This window comes from Populus alba, chromosome 1 (genome assembly GCF_005239225.2).
Source record: "Populus alba chromosome 1, ASM523922v2, whole genome shotgun sequence".
NCBI classification, from domain to species: Eukaryota; Viridiplantae; Streptophyta; class Magnoliopsida; order Malpighiales; family Salicaceae; genus Populus; species Populus alba.
In genome coordinates this window covers 35,463,862-35,481,282 of record NC_133284.1, presented here as the reverse complement: position 1 = coordinate 35,481,282, position 17,421 = coordinate 35,463,862, and the positions used below count along the sequence as shown (strand labels likewise).

The 17,421-nt window shown below is 29.8% G+C and overlaps 1 protein-coding gene across 6 annotated transcripts; it reads right to left on the bottom strand.

Moving 5' to 3' along the window:
- Window positions 1-8,221: 8,221 nt before the first annotated feature.
- Window positions 8,222-11,660, bottom strand: LOC118055234 (uncharacterized). 6 transcript variants are annotated; one of them, XM_073411202.1, is made up of 9 exons: window positions 11,212-11,658; window positions 11,008-11,100; window positions 10,799-10,907; window positions 10,060-10,704; window positions 9,528-9,981; window positions 9,244-9,409; window positions 8,981-9,145; window positions 8,755-8,907; window positions 8,222-8,656 (listed from the first exon to the last, which is right to left on the bottom strand). In XM_073411202.1, exons 2-9 carry the CDS (start codon window positions 11,086-11,088, stop codon window positions 8,450-8,452), a joined length of 1,980 nt encoding a protein of 659 aa, XP_073267303.1. In that variant the 5' UTR covers window positions 11,089-11,100; window positions 11,212-11,658; the 3' UTR covers window positions 8,222-8,449. The 6 variants fall into 6 exon arrangements, with proteins under 6 accessions (XP_073267303.1, XP_034922953.1, XP_034922952.1 ...); XM_035067062.2 differs by having other exon boundaries at window positions 8,223-8,656; window positions 9,528-10,704; window positions 11,204-11,657; XM_035067061.2 differs by having other exon boundaries at window positions 8,223-8,656; window positions 9,528-10,704; window positions 11,212-11,656.
- Between the last annotated feature and the right edge of the window lie 5,761 nt (window positions 11,661-17,421).

Below are 17,421 nucleotides of genomic sequence, written 5' to 3'. Positions count from 1 at the left end.
TCCATGTACTTTTTTTTTCCCAAATCTACTTAACTTTCACATTATGTACTAATATCACTACCAAGTTTTTCCTTTCATGTAAGTTACCCATAATGACTTCCATCACATTACCATTGGGTTAAGCTATCATCTGTTAGACCAGTTACACTTTATTATATATCATTCATCCACATAACGGGGGTTATGATATCCCTAACCTCCACTCAAATGATTAATTAGATAAAATAATATCGATCATCAGTTATCATTAATGCCATTAGTCTCCACATCATGAGATATTAATCAAACAATGTTGATGATCAGTAATCATTGATGCCATTAATCTCCACATCATGATAGATTAATAAAAAATGTGAGTCATCAGTAATCATCGATGCCATTAGTCTCCACACAATGACAAACTAATCAAACAATATTGGTCATCAGTAATCACTAATACCATTAGTCTCCACATGGTGGTAACTAATCAAACTTTTCTTCTAAACCACACATACCAAGTTCTCTACACGTTCTTGGTAACATACCCAACACATTATTTCATTTCAACCGAAGTCCTATTCATTTATCATAACACCTTCACTAGGTTACCCTAATCCAAAACTTTACATACTCACCTAATTCTTTACCCAATACCTCCTTATAATTTAAACTTATATAATTTATTTATCATGAATCCAAACATAAATCATGATATTGTATTTTTATTATCCATATAGAATACCAAACACAACTATTCCTCTCTTTATATTCACTTCTACAACCAAGTGCAATACTACCCGTTCAAAATGCCTAATTTTTTACTACCAAACGGGATGTTTCACTAATGAATTCTAATATCAATATTTTGAATAAACAATTTCACTTCATCAAGTATGCATACATTTTTTATTCTATAAATAGATACATTTTACTCTTTCACTAACACAGTTTATCTATACATTTTCTATTACAACCTTTATCATCAAGTTCTGACTTTTCACATTAAACACCCGTGCAAGTATTTTCTTCCAATAATATTTAAAATTTCTAAGAGTCAAGATGTTGGATACTTGTTGCTTGAGTATGCCCAGCGCCTCCTGCTCGTTGACCCATTCAAATGCTCTCTTGCATCAATATGATTTTCAACTTGTTATTGTCTTATCCAGACACAAGCATAGCCCGGACATATCAAAAGAAATCATCCAACACTAATTCAAATTCATTTATTTATTCTTAATCCAAAATCATTCGTTTAATTCTTTTATGACATTTCTTCCAAATTTCTTTACTCTCATACTTTGAAATTCATGTCTAAGCAAAAACTATACATTTATAATCAATCATCCAACTTTTCTAAATATTTATGCATGCTAACCCAAAGCTTTTATATATATAAATATATATTCATCTCTTTAAATCTTTATCGAATTTATTTGTAAACATATATCACACACTCATTTATCTAAAAGAACACAATTTCTCTTCTAACTTTCATTATAATCCAAAGGTGTCAAAGTTTAAGACATGCCAAAATCTCCACCGTAATCAAATGCAAAAGTTTCTTTCAATTACAAATCATCATTAATACTTCCACACATAATACATATTTATAATTAAATAAGCAATTCATGAAATCTCTAGATTTTCAACCTTTTTCTCCTCAATGGCCGACAATAATTATATTCGTAACATTAAGTTCTCTTTTAATTCTTTGTTAAACTTCATTCCATAACATCGCAAAAGCATACAAAAATCACACTTTCAATAAGTTGTCACACTTTTTAATTCTTTCCCCAAAAATTCCTTATTTAGCCAAGATTCTCATTAATTAACCATATTGTTCTTTTTAAAATTTTTCATAAAATTATAATTCATATCAATCTCAAAATATCTCTTATAGTACAACCTAGCATAATTCTTATGTCAAATTAGAACAACAATTTAATTCCTTCTTTTCTCAATCTTGGCTTGAAACACACACATCAAGAGTGGTATGATTTTTATTTCAAATAATCGTTAATACATCATCATGAATTAATTTAACACAGCTAAACATACATATATAAAAATCCACAATTCTCTCAATTTCCACCATTGTGGTCGGTTCTTAGTATCTCTTTGATATTAAGTTTTATTTCAATTCCCGTTATAATTTTGCATCCATTACCACTTATTGTAACCCAATTGATCCAACTAACATTCAATTTGCATTTTGCCTAAATTTTCTCAAGAACCCTAGCTTAAAATTCATAAATTTTAGCGTCAATTATATTTGTCTTCATCTAAACTTGTATATTTAGGTTTAGAACTCCTTACCCAATAATAAAATGAGTTTTGAATGATAACTGATTAGTATTTAAAAGTGCATTTTTATCATCATTTTGCACTTGAAGTATCAATAACTCCTTAACTAGAGCATGTTTTATAAGAATAAGTCTGATAATATAAGATACATTTAATTTATGATAAATGCTCATTTTAAATGCAGGTACATCTCACAATTCAAATGATTGATTGTTGTGATTAACTATTGGAAGTGAAAGGACAAAGAAAAGGCTAAGCTTAGGAAGGAGATGCCGATTCAATTCAAATTCGAACACTGTTCAGTCATTGGGTCATATCTGGAGCTATAGATCTTGGATTTCAGTTTGGTTTATATGGCTAGAAAGATAAGAAATAGACCTACAACTTTCATGAATAGGGAAAGACCCGAATCTTCCTTTTTCAAATTCAAAGTTTGGCCATAAAAGACAAGTCATAATTTGTCTTGCAATCCAGCCCAAACACTGCTTATAATTTTACCCATATCTGAAGTTCTAAAAGGCCAAATGATGTGAAATTGGTAGGTGGAAGGAAAAGACAATTTCCAATAACTTTCATGTAGAACATATGCTTAAATTTTGATGGTAGCAATGACATTTCATCAAGACAAGAGCTTGAGGGCTTCCACCACGTCCACCAGCAGCACTACTTAGTATTTTAGACATATCTCAAGCTGTAGTGATCTAAATGCTCTGAAATTTGGTAAGTGGAAGGAAAAGATAATTTCCAACAACTTTTATGCAGAACATTTTGCTAAATTCTGATTGCATCAATATCATTTCATCCAGCCACAATGCTTAAATGCTTGTTCTCCACCAATAGTTGGCCACTACATCAATAATCAATTAGCAAATGAATAGTTTCGAATATTAGCTTATAAAAAGAGGCATTTGCCATTCATTTAGACATGTTGTTTTTCATATCAAGATCATGTTCTTGCTCTCTCTCTCTCTATATTTTTGTAATGCTTAAGTTTTGCTTTTATTAATCTCTTGTTCATGCTTTTCATTTCCTTTATTATACTTAGTTAACTTATATCATGTTTATATTCTTATATTGTTTATTTATGTTTTTTTTATTCATAATGTCTAGCTAAGTTAATTATGTCAAGGTGAAAAGGTTTCACTAATGGTGTTAGGATAAGTATAATATAAACTCAATATGGACTTTAATACTTACATCCTAAACAACTTGCTATTAACATGTCTTATCATTTTTATCTTATTAATTCTTAATACCTTGCTTGTTAAATGGTTAATATAGATTTGTGTTGTATAACACTTGGTACATCAAATACTTGATCCTTCATAGTCTTCGGCCGACATCGTTGTTATGAGATGAACTTGATTTATTGTCAACATAAGTTAGCATCATGAATACCTGATAAATTTACAAGTATGGTGTTACATAAATAAGATGATTAATATGATCATGTTGATAATTTATAAAGAGTTTATATGTTACTTATTTCTAATACTATTAATGGATCCTATAACCTTCACATTTGTTTTTATTATTGTTTAATCTTCACATTTATCTTGCATCTCAGACTCCTCTTTAACTCATCATCATCACCACCACCATTATCATCATTGTTGTTGTTGTTGTTGTTGTTGTTTATAATTTATATAGTTCACCTCCCTGTGGTTCGACCCCGGTCTTGCCGAGTTATTTATTACTTTAACACTCCTGCACTTGGGATAAGACATCAACTCTTTGATCATGTCACTAACCAGTTGAAATTTTCCCATTCCTCTTCCTTCTCCCTCCAATTTTTTGTGCCTCTCTCTCTAGGATTCCTTTTTCTCTCACTTGATTTTCTCTTGATTCTTGTGATTGATAGGTTCAAACACTAATCTTTTTTTTTTTAGCCTCAAAACTTGAATTCTGTCAAGTTTGTTTTTGGTGTAAAAAATACAAGGAAGCAAGAAACTCTTCTTTTTGTTTTCTTTCCAGCATAACTGGTTGTTATAAAAAGAGGAAGGAGCTTGGATTTATAATTTATCCACTTATTTATGAAAAGGCCATTAATAAGTTTATATTTTATTTTTTGTTTGACTGTCAACAATCTTATATGATCTTTTTGAACTTCAATTGCCTTAAAATTCTAACCTAAGATAACATAATGTATTAGGAAACTCCTTGTAAAATTTCATATTGTTCAACAGTTGGATTAAGAGTGGTGCATTATAACATAAAACTAGGTAGTTGGTGATTTTACGCCAAATAATCCAAATGTTCTTTTTCAATCCTTATATGGGAAATATTAATCATTCCACTAAATCCTTGGCAGCATTTTATTTTTTTCAAAACATATTTATTTTAAATTATTCTTTTATCCATCAAAACTTATTAATGGTTTTGCTGACATTATGAATTTTGTACCCTAAAATTCATAAATCTCTTTTCAACTTTAAAAATACCCTTAAATTTATTTATGAAGGCCATCCATTCCATTGCTTGTCACATTTATTATTACTTCCATCATTTTTTATATTTATATTTTTAAACTTAACACATTAACATTTTAATTTTAATTCCTAACATTAAGGTCATCTGTTTAATTCAAATATTCAATTTACTATCTTCTCATAGTATTTACTTCACTATCCTCGTGAATTTTTATATAAGGATCTATATTTTATATTTATTATTATTATCACCATTTATTCATTTCTTTTCATACTAAGTTTCCATTACTCATCGAGGTCTTATTACTTTGATCTCATGTTTATACAAGGGTTTCCATTAAGTTGCTCCAGCAAAAAAAATATAATACATGGACTTCCATTTATTGAAGAGAATGATGGTGTTCATGAAGGTTATGCACTTAGAAAACATTATTAACAACCTTTTTCTAAAAGAGTAGCATGGAGAGATAAAGAAAAGCTTAATTTGGTGTATGTGAATGTCTGTGGTCCTATACAAACTCCTTTAAATTCACTAAATAGGCATTTCACCCACTTCATTGATTATTATAGTATAATAACTTAGGTGTACTTTATGAGGCATAAATCTAAAAATTTTAACGTATTGAAAAAGTTTAAAGCATTTGTTTTTTTTTTGGAATAAAGCATTTGTTGAAAAGCAAAGTAGCTATAAGATAAAAGTTTTGAGAAGTGATTGTGGAAAGAACTATATGTCAGGTGAATTTGACAAATTTTATAAAGAAGAATGTGTGCAAAGATAGTTGATAATTGGTTATACTTCACAATAAAATGGGGTATCTGAGAGGAAAAATAAAATAGTGATGAAAATGGCTAAATCTATGTTGTTTAAGAAGGGTCTTCTAAGAAGTTTTTGGGCTAAAGTTATAAATACAACAATTTATTTAATCAATATATGTCTAATAAAAGCCATAAATAATCGAACACCATTTGAAGCTTGGAGTTCAAGGAAACCTTTGATGAATCATCTAAAAGTGTTTGGATGTGTGTGTTATGCTCAGGTTTCAAAGGAGAAAAGGTACAAAATAAAAGAAACTAGTGTTAGATACATATTTCTTGGCTATAGCTCTATGTCTAAAGGCTACAAGCTATATAATTTGAAAACTAAAAAAGTTATTGTCAACAAAGATGTGTTGTTTGATGAAAAAACATAAGGAAAAATTGAAGGTGATGGTGATTCAACTTGTGGTTTAAAGCAAAAATCAGTTTAAGAAGAAAAAACTGAAGGGAAAAAAAAGTATCTAGATCCTAGAACAAATGCATCATGATCTTCTAGCTCAACTTTAAAGAAGATGAGAAGTTTATATGAGGTGTATGTAATGTGCAAGTTTTATATTGTTGAACCAAAGAATTTGAAAGAAATTAACAAGTAGAAACATTGGAGAATAGCTATAAAGGGGGGAATAAAGATGATTTAGTAGAACAAAATGTGGGTGTTGGTTGGTAAGAAAAAAGACAAAGAAGTGATTGGTGTGAAATAGATTTATAAGGTGAAGCACAATTAAGATGGTTTTGTGCAAAAGAACAAGATAAGATTGATAGTTAATGGTTATTCTTAATAGCATGAAATTTATTTCAATAAAAATTTTACTCTTTTAGCTTGTTTGGATACTGTTAGAATACTCATTGCATTTGCAACTCATAAGGGTTGGTTGTTATATCAACTTGATGTAAAGTCAGCCTTTTGAAATTGAGGCTTAAAAAAATAAGTTTATATAGTGCAACCGTAAGGTTATTTTGTTAGTGGGAAAAAAATATAAGGTTTTTTTGCTTAAGAATGCATTATATAGGCTGAAACAAACTCTGAAAGCTTGGTACAACCAAATTGATAGTTACTTCATTTAGCACAGGTTTGAAAGAAGCAAAAGTGAACCTACTTTTTATGTAAAGAAACAAGGAGAGAATGATGTTTTTATTGTTGCATTATGTATTGATGATTTAATGATTACAAGTAATAATGGAAGATGCATTTAACACCTTATGAAAAAAATGATGAGAACATATGCGATGAATAATATAGGGCTACTACATTATTTTTTAAGCATTAAGGTTTACCAAGATGATGGAGTTGTCTTTATTTGTCAGAAAAAGTTTGTTGAAAGAATTCTTAGAATGTTTAACTGCAAACCCATTGATGTACCTTTGTTGGTGAATGAAAAATTGATAAAAATGATGGAGAAAAGAAGATGAATGATATTTTTTTTATAGAAAGTTTGGTTGGGGATGTATTGTATTTAACAGCTACAAGGCAAGATTTAATATTTGCAATAAGTTTGCTTTTTTGTTTCATAAATTCTCTAAGTCACTTTCAAAAAAGAGAAGGTAAACCTACCTTGTATGTGAAGAAACAATAAAAGAATGATGTTCTTATTGTTACATTATATGTTGATGATTTAATGATTACAAGTAATAATGAAAGATGGATTGAATATTTTAAGAAAGAAATTATGAAGAGATATAAGATAAATGATATGAGGTTGTTTTAGGTAGTGAGGTTTACCAAAATGATGGAGGTGTTTTTATTTCTTAGAAGAAGTTTGCTGAAAGAATTCTAAAAAAGAAAATTAGAATATTTTGATGCAAACTTATTGATGTATCTTTGGTGGTGAATGAAAAGTTAATGAAAGATGATGGAGAAAATAAGATGAATGTTACTTTTTATAGAAGTCTGGTTGAGAATCTATTGTATTTAACAGCTAAAAGACTAGATATAATGTTTGTAACAATTTTGCTTTTTAGGTTCATGAATTCTCCTAGTCATTTTCATCTTGAAGTTGCTAAAAAGATGCTTAGATACATTTAAGACACTATAGAGCATGTACTCAGATTTGATAAAGTTTCTCAGCTAAAGTTGATTAGATTTTATGACAGTGATTGAGATGGATGTGTTGATATGTAAAGTACTTCAGACTATGCTTTTTTCTCTTGATTTAGATGTGTTTTCCTAGTATTCAAAGAAAGGCTTAATTATCTACTTGAAGCTGAATATGCTACGGCTAGTTTAGCTACTCAACAGCTATTTGATAAAGAAGAATTATAAAGGATGTAAGTGAAAAGCAAGAAGAGCCAACAATATTGTTTTGTGATAATAAATTGGCTATAACAATGACAAGAAATCCAATTTTTCATATTAGAACAAAACACATTGCACTTAAACGTCTTTTTTTATGAAGTAATTAAGGAAGGAGAGGTTGATATGGATTTCTGGAAATTAAATGATCAAGTGGCTGATATCATTACAAAAACATTGTCAAATAATAAATTTTAAAAGTTAAAAAATACACTAGGAGTTCAAGTTTAGCATATTAAAAAGGATAATATTAAGGTTCATATGTTGTGATAAGTATAAAGTTATTGTGACGGCTATTTAACTTTAAATTTAGTTAGTTAACTTGTTTTTGAAATAAAGTAAATATAGTTAGAATAAAAGGTGATTAAGATAAAAGTGTAAGGCTAAGATGTGTTGGTTTTTTGCATGTATATGGCTGAAAGATGCATGAATGAGTGAAAATAGAAAAGAAAAGAAAAGAAGTTAAAACTGTTTTATCTCTTTGTTCATGCTATTCTGCAGAAAATTAAAACCTGTTTTCTTCCTTGAAGACTGCAATTTTTTATGTTGTTTTGACCACACAAAAACTAATAATTTAGCCAACAACATGGTAGTTTTTATATACATTTCTGTAGATTTCTCTCAGGGAACATTATTGGTTTGGTGAATCAATTAAGATTTCATCTGCCAATTCTTTGGCCAATTTTTCAGCACGATCATCTTGTCCGCCAGCGAAACTGTAGACTCGAAATGCTAACTGAAAAACTCTCCAAAGCATTTTAACGCTTTCTTTAGTTTTCTGATCAGGTTTAGCCATAGTTTCTTGATTTTCAACTGCTGCTTTTGATTCTCTCCTCTCCTGCAAGAGAGGCCAACATTGATGACATTAGAGAACTCTCCAATACATTAGTTGCTTTGGCCGTGAGGCCCGTGACATAATCGCATTACAGGACTTACCTTGAGTGCTAGCTCCATGCAGTTGGAAGAAAGATTCACCATTGATTCTCTAATCTTGGTGACTATGTGGAATTCAAAGTCAATGTTATGGCTCTTAAATTTTTTGGATTCTTCGTCCTTGCTTCGTTCAAATGCATCCAGCTCTAATTTGATCTTGTGCAGAGAGAAAAGGTAAGCAGTAGTTATGAAGAGACGTTGCATCATTTAAATTTGGACATAGTTTTACCTTACTCAAATATTTCTCAATCTTGTCCAAAAGCTGTCCCAAGGGAGGTACTACCTCCCAATTCTTCAACGTAGTGACTATCGTGTCGAATTTTGAGTACAGTGCAGCTGCTGTTCTTAATGTTTCCAACTTCTTCGAGGGAAAACCTTCAAACTTGGCAAGCACCTGCACATTTATGGTGTTCATGACTGAGAAGTGAAATTCTGAATGTTAACAACTGGAATTGCTGGTGGAGTGGATTACAGAAGCTATGTTCTATTGACCTGTGATTCATCAGTTAGGAATTGAAGAATGGATTCTACATTGCTTTGAAACTTGAGCAGCTTTATCATGTCCTTTGTCTGAAAAGAATTGATGTCTGCCTTCAACTCTATGATGGATTTTGAATATTTCTTAATATCTTCTTCAACTTGCTGGAAGTACGTTGATCTAGACTACCAAAAAGATTAAAAAAAAAAATTATCCTTAGCTAACATTTTCGAGTTTTGTTACACTGAAATCTATTGAACTATATTCTGTTCAGCGCTAAATATCATTAGAAGCAAACCTTTTTGTCATTTCTGCTAGTGAAGCAGCCAATCCTTCCTTGCCACCCTTAGAACCTCCAAGCTGCACCTTTCTTACATTCGTTGTCTTAACAGTTAGACTAGATCCTTCCATCTTGCTCCTGAGATCACGAAACAGGTTCGGCATCTGGGTGGATCTCTTTAGTTTGGTAGTGGGTCTTGTCTGAAACAGGGACTTACCAGCACCAAATTGGGGCGGTGGAGGAGGTGAAGGCCCCTTTTTGAGCAGCATGGTGTCTGGTGCCGATCCTTTCGAAGGCATCATTGGTGGTGGAGGTGGGGCAGGGACATTGTCGAGCGGCATGCCATTTGGTGTATTTGGTGTTGATCCTTTTGAAGGCATTACTGGTGGAGGAGGTGGAGGAGGAGGACCCTTTCTGAGTGGCATTGCATTTGGTATTGACCCTTTCGAAGGCACTAAAGGCGGTGGAGGAGGTGGAGGAGGAGGACCCTTTCTGAGTGGCATTGCATTTGGTACTGACCCTTTCGAAGGCACTAAAGGCGGTGGAGGAGGTGGAGGGCCCTTTTCTAGTGGCAAGGAATTTGGTGCTGATCCTTTCGAAGGCATAGTTGGTAATGGAGATGGGGCAGGAACATTTTTGGGCGGCATGCCATTTGGTGCCGATCCTTTCAAAGACATTGCTGGTGGTGGTGGTGGTGGAGGTGGAGGAGGTCCCTTTTTGAGTGGCATTGCATCTGGTACTGATCCTTTTGAAGGCATTACTGGTGGTAGTGTCGATTGCGCCATTTCTTTGGAGATATTGGCTGGTGGTGGAGGAGCCCTTGGAATTCCTGTTCGACCAGGTTTGTCATCCGGTGTCTTGATGGAATTCTCATCCATAATAGAAGCTACACCCTTCGTGTTTTTGCTTGTGGGAACTTTGCTATTTGGCTTCTGTGCCTCAATACTTTCGTTCTTTTGCATCAAGTGGCTATATTTTTTAACACCCTGGTCTCCAAGAGACTGGGGACGTGATGGAGGCCCCGAAACATCAGTTGCAGCAGCAGGAGAAACAAGCTTGCTGGGATAAGAAGAGGACTGCTTTAACGTGCTAGCCAATGAGCCATAATCGTTCTCCAGCTCTTCATCTTCCAGGATGTCAAATAGTTCTCTTGCTACCTTAATCATGTAATCAAACGTTGCGAACGCTACATCAACTTCAATAACATAAGATTATAAATTTAACTACCAATATCAGGAAAATAGGAATTAAAATGGCCTAACAAGACCTTAGGGAAAGAAACTGCATACCAAGCTGTGCCCCATTGGTGTTCTTGATTTTACCAGTCTTATCATATCTGAATCTGACCATCCATGAATCTCTAATATATGTCAACGCCTTGCAGAAATGTGCCACTCTCTATAAAACAGAGTACTATCAGTAGCTCATAAAACAGTTGCATCTGCGAATCAACCAAAAATTTAAAGCATGGCATTTGTCTGCTGGCTTTGAGGCAAACCTTGTCTACAGGTGTCCCTTTGATTACTGAAATAGGTATGTTCGGCAAGGCTTCTGGGTACAGCTTGTGAAGATCCTCCATTCTAACCGCCAACTGCAAGAAAATATAGCTAAAGTCAAAACCTCCAGGCCATTAGTTCACAAGAAACAAAAGAATCCTGCCACAGCACATTGCAATAAAACAAGTCAAAGTGTACTTAATTACAGGGACATCTGAAATCTCCTTGATTCGAACGGATATTGCAGAAACAGCCTGCTGTTTATCTCACATCTCACAATGGCCAAACTGATCACCGGGTGATCAGCCACCGGTTTAGGGTACTTCTTCTAGCTACTCCCTGTTAGCTCTGACAAATAAGCACAAATCTGTCCGAAACACACAAGTCTCCTTTGACTAATAAACCTTCAAAAATTTTCTTTCTTACCAAGAAACTCAACGTCTACAGTGACTAAGAGAAGTAGGAACCAGCTATGAATCAAACTGTGTCAACCTTCCTTGTGTTATACGTGCCTATTGCTGGCTAACTACGCATGAGCAACATGGGATGCAGACCAAAAACAACATAGTAAAAGCTAAGGAACAGAAGTTCAAGGAGGACATGAAGTGTGTCTTGTCTTTGTCGATGTTCATGTCAGTTTGCGAAGAAGGCAAGGCGTGCCAGTTAAGGAAAGCAATACTAGTCAACACAATTGGGCGGACAAAATAGGCTGAGAACACAGATCATATCAACACGTCATGGGGAGACAATTAATTAACTTTCCCGAGTCAAGGACGCGTTCTAGTTTCCTGCATCCCCTGTAATTTTTGGGAAGACATTTCCTTAAAAAAAATTGAAGAAAGAATTCATAAAATGATTATATAAATAATTAATTTTTAGAGAATGAAGCACCTGTGAGTTCTGTGAAAAGGTATAATTAATGAATTTAGTAGAGACAATGGACCAGGTCTGTTATTTCTAGACTATAGACATAAAGCTAATCCCATGGCAGCCATTAAACTTTCAGATGTCTATGACTACTTAATTTCATTAGATATCAAATGCGGCCGGGGGTCCGGCCAAGAAAACGGGTTCGACTTAAATTATACGAGGTCGACTTAGATCAGTCTTGAAAAAATTAAAAAATATATTTAAAATTTTAATATTTCATATAAAAAAAATTAAAAAATAATCGATGTAAATATAGGATATACATGTTATAAATAATAAAGATTAAAAGATTATTTCAAAAAAAACATTTTTATCCTACATTAAAAAAGATACAATTTTATTTTTTAAAGTTGAAGTATTTAAACAAAAAAATAATTTATCCCCATTAAAAAAAACATAATTTTTTTCTTGTGAACATAGAGTATATATACTAAAGGGCTTCAAATCACATTAAAAAAATAAAATATTTTTTTAATATTTATATAGTGAACTTTGAAATGGGTTAATAACTAACTAAAAAATATGAAGATAAAAAAAAATATCGGCTAGAAGAAAAAACACATTTTAAAAAAATATATCTCTACTTAGCTTTGTCTAGTCATCCAGGTTTCGAGTAGACCAAGTGGGTTGAATGGTTTCCTCTGGACCCATTGCTGGCCCAAGCTTTGAATGAAATAAACTCGATCAAAATTCTAGATCCTAGGTTGACTTGTTAAGCCGAACCAAGCTAGGTCTAATAGCTATGCTTAATTTTGGGATAAATCCCTCTTATCAAAATACATTTATAGGAATTCAGATAAATATTTGATAATTGTTGATAGGTGATAGGTGAAAACTGATATGATAATATATTTAGTGTATATAAAAAAAAATCTAAATAGTACTTTTAAAACATTATTTATCATGATAATTAGCAATTGACTAAATAGTATTCCATTCATTTTTTTTTATATAGTTTAATTTGAATAACAATGACATCCTTTTTTTTTTCATAGATCAACCTTTGTGAGCAATCCAACAAGTCGCGTTAAGGATGGTTCATCTAACATTATAGTTGTTAGACTTGATTTAATAAATAAATAAAATCTTGGTTTCTAAATTATCTAGTTAATATATGATTTAATGACAAAGATGTTTTCATAATATATATTCTTCTTTTGAAAATAATAAGGGTTTTTGTTATTTTATTTTTTTTCTATAATTTTAAAATATTTTTAATCTAATTTGTTCAACGAGAAAAACTTAAAAGTTGCTTTATTATATGAAAATCTTAATGGAATTTTATTGTACATATGAAACAGTGAAGTTCTTTTTTTCCATTTAATTCACCCTCCATTATTTTTTTAATTTCTCTCCTTTTATTTATTTCAATTTTGTTCTCTTTTGTTTCATAATTTCATCCTCAAATATTCCTTTAACAATTTGGATTATTTTCAGACCGACCAAGTTGATCAGATCATATCAAAATAATCTCACACAATTTAATTTTAAATTTAGGCTAAACAAGTAGTTTAGTCAAGAGGTTTTTTTTCTCAATTTATCCTTAGGATTTTTTTACTAGTCAGCTAAGTTGTCTTGAATCAGTTAAATCAACTAGATCACAACAGACCAACTCTCATAAGATTTAATGTTAAACTCATACTAGAAAATGAATCGAAGTAAAATGTTTTTAAAGTTGAGTCATTAGATCGTATTTAATAATAATATATTTTTTTTCATGTTCAAAAAAATATTTGATCTGATCCCTAGCACAATATAGGCATGTAAACTAGTAAAAACACCATTTATTTACTTATGCTTTGCCGCAGGCCCAATATTTCTTTCTCAAACAAAAAAATTGCATATATATGGCTTTTTCAACTTGTTTTTATACATAAAAATATTATAAGTGTAGATTGAAAAACTCATACATAAAATCAAATAAATTGAGAATTATTTGTATTAATAAATAGAAAAAAAATCATTAACAATAAGTAAAAATAAAACTAAAAATATCAAGAGACATGTATAGATCAAGATATTTAATATCATAATATATAATATTTATCCAGTTTGTGCTTATTGAAATTTTTTTAATAAAAATATTTTTTTACTCAATCAAATGATAATAAAAATAGACACACACATTAAATTGATTGAATAAAATAAAATAAAAATATTATGTAAGGCTACATATATTAAAAATATTATCTAAAAATAAAAAAATTATTTTCAAAAATAAATTTATTTGTACAAAAGAATAAAAAAAAATATAGATGAAACATAATAATCTTTTTAAAATTTAAATACACATAACACCATTAAAAAAGTCTTTATCCAAAAAAGGTTAAATAAGAAAAAAAAAATCAAAGAGGAGGGATAATAATTGAAACATAAATTTAAAAATTATTTTATAAAAAAATAAAAAAATATGAGTTAAAAAAATAATATTAGAAAAAAAAAAAAAAAGCTTAGGTGTTATAGCTTAACTCGTCAAACTATTATTCAGGTCATGGACTCAACTGGATTAAAAAATTAAAAAAAATAGATGAATCATAATATTTTTTTCAAAATCTAAATACAACATAACACAATTAAAAAAGTCTTTATCCAAAAAAGGTTAAATAAAAAAAATCATAGAGGAGGGATAATAATTGAAACATAAATTTAAAATTATTTTATAAAAAAAATATATGAATTAAAAAAATAATATTAGAAAACAAAACAAGAAGAAGAAGAAGCGTGGGTGTTATGGCTTAACTCATGAAACCTGTTATTCGAATTATGAACTCAACTGGATTCAATAATTTTTTTTTTTTAAATTTATATTTAACCTAAACATATAAAAAAGAAACAAATGAGGGGGGGGGAAAAAAAAAAAACAGCCCAAGCTCACAAGCTTAAGGCTTGGTGAGCCTATGTCCATCGTAATGAAAACCTAATAGCATATGTGGGCCTTCATGCTCAGCCCGTAGACCTCAGCTTGGTTTTTTTTTAAAAAAAAATTAGTGGATATCCTATCATTCTTCTTCTATTTTGTTTTTTGAAAAAAAAAAAAAGTGATGTGTCGCTGTCTGTTAAGGCCAACGATGTCTTATCTAAAAGTTTAGATTTCAACTAACGCTGTAGTAGCATGTAGTATAAATTAAGGCAATGTTTATTTTACTAAAAAAAACCTAATTAAGACATTTCAACCTAAAAATACCTTGCCAACATCGTAAGAGCACCAAAAACCAATCCATCAACTCAAAATACTCAAAAGAGATCCATAAACCTCAAAATTAAATCAGGTTAGTTTGGGCTTCCTCAACTTAGATCTATATTTTCAAGCAACATTGAATCTCTAAACAATCACCATTAAGCTCATTTCATCGCATGAAACCTATGAACACCCAGAACAACCAATTTAGTGGTGCAAATGGTGTGAACAACAACTTTCTCTTAAATAACTGCAATTCAAACATCTCTCTCTAATTAAAGACTAAAAATTAATACAAATGAACTTTTTGTACCAAAAGTAATTTTTAAAATTTAAAGAGAATTAAATTGTATAAATAAAATTATTTTTAAAGATTGAGGACCTAAGTGTATATGTTACAAAATCTCTAGCCCATGTTTTTTTTTTTATTTATCTTTTTTCTTCAATTTCATCATTGCCTAATAAAGCAAAAGCAAATGGCCTTCAATTTGGATTAAATCGCATAAAATAAAACTTTGAGGATTAACATGAATTATTAGAAAAAGAATAATAAGTCTCCACTAAACAATTCCCCATCTACTGTAAACCCCCCATATCTTTTAGTGTTTTCTTGACATACATTTCATATTGTAGATCAAATATTTTTTTTTTCTCTTAAAATAAGTGTATGAAGACTTTTATGATGTGTTTTTATTGTTAAAAAAAATTATAAGTGCAAATAAAAAATTGTATGTATACATGTAATCAAATAAATTGAAAACTATATGTATTATTATTATTATTATTATTATTATTATTATTATTATATATAAAACTATAAAAATCAAGTAGATTAAGATATTTAATCTCATAAGAAAAGATATTTACCCGGATTTTATTTGCTAAATTTATTTATTAAAATAATTTTTTAATTCAATCAAATGATTATATAAATAGACACACATATTAAATTGATTGAATAAAATAAAAAAAAATTATATAAGGCTGATCATATTAGAAATATTATATGAATGTAAATAATTTTTAATTTTAAAAAATACAATTCATCTATATAAAAAGACTAAAAAAAAATATAGAAAAATTAGAAAAATCTCTTAAAAAATTAACACACACAAAATAATATAAAAAGAAAACTAAATAAAAAAAAAAGTTAAATAAGCAACAAAAAAAATCACAAATGAGTGATATTAATTGAAATATAAATTTAAAAATTATTAAAAAAATATACATATTAAAAAAGTATCAATTAAAAAAACAATAACCTGGTGTTATATATATATATAACTAACGAGGGCAAAAAATGAGCCTATTGCATTCTGGGCTTAAATTGATATTTTTTTATTTTATTTTTTTAAATGATAAATGATTTATTGTTTATTTTTTAAAAAAAATAATATAGTTGACTTGTCGTTCACGAGCCTATGATCTAATTATCATAGTGATTGTAGGAAAAACGAGCATGTATTTGCACCAAAAACTCCAATTTTAACGTTTTCAACCCAATAAAAACTCACCAACACCATTAAAGCACTACAAAGTAACTCTTTAATACAAAAATAGTTTTCAAGAACTTGAAATCAAATCAACTTATATTTATCTTTCTCAACTTAAATTTGTGTTTAAGTAATAATGAGAATATAAAACACAACCATCAAACTTATCTCATTGCATGGGACTAGTGAACCTCTTGAATAATATTTTCTCTTTTATTAGATGAATCTAGTGACCCATTTCTTTTCGTTCTTCTCTCTAAATAGGACTAAAAATAGTACAAATAAATTTTTATATCAAAAGTGATTTTTTTTAAAATTTAAAGAGATCTAAATTATATAAATTGTATTATTTTTAAGTATTGAGGACCGGAAATATATTTTTCTTAAAATCCCTAGCATACAATCCAATGTATTGTGTCTTTTTTTTTTGTTTTTTTTTTTTTATCTGATTCTATCATTGTATAAGAAATTAAAAGTAATTGCCTTTAATTAAAATCAAATCATCCTAAATAAAATTTTAAAAACCAAAATAAATTATTAAAAATAAATAGTAAATCCATGTTATTTTATGAGTGCCTGTATAGTACTCGTTTGGTGTTAAACAACTCATACATGATATTGTAACAACAACACCAATAATAATAATAATACACTGGGTTTGCACAAATTAGTCGTGGTGTGCATAAATAAAATAATAATAATAATAATACACATAAAACAAATAAATGTAGTCTGAAAGTACAGGTAATACAAGGATTTAAATTTAAAATGAAATCTAAAAATACACGACGTCGTAGCACATACAGTCTCAGTCT

What these genes read in the sequence shown, in the direction of transcription:
- LOC118055234 (XM_035067062.2), bottom strand. Translation starts at nt 11,088, where the DNA reads ATGGAGGATCTTCACAAGCTGTACCCAGAAGCCTTGCCGAACATACCT. An exon ending in AAGGGACACCTGTAGACAAG is followed by an intron (nt 10,908 to 11,007) that starts GTTTGCCTCAAA and finishes TCTGTTTTATAG; the next exon opens with AGAGTGGCACATTTCTGCAA. An exon ending in CTAGCAGAAATGACAAAAAG is followed by an intron (nt 9,410 to 9,527) that starts GTTTGCTTCTAA and finishes TTGGTAGTCTAG; the next exon opens with ATCAACGTACTTCCAGCAAG.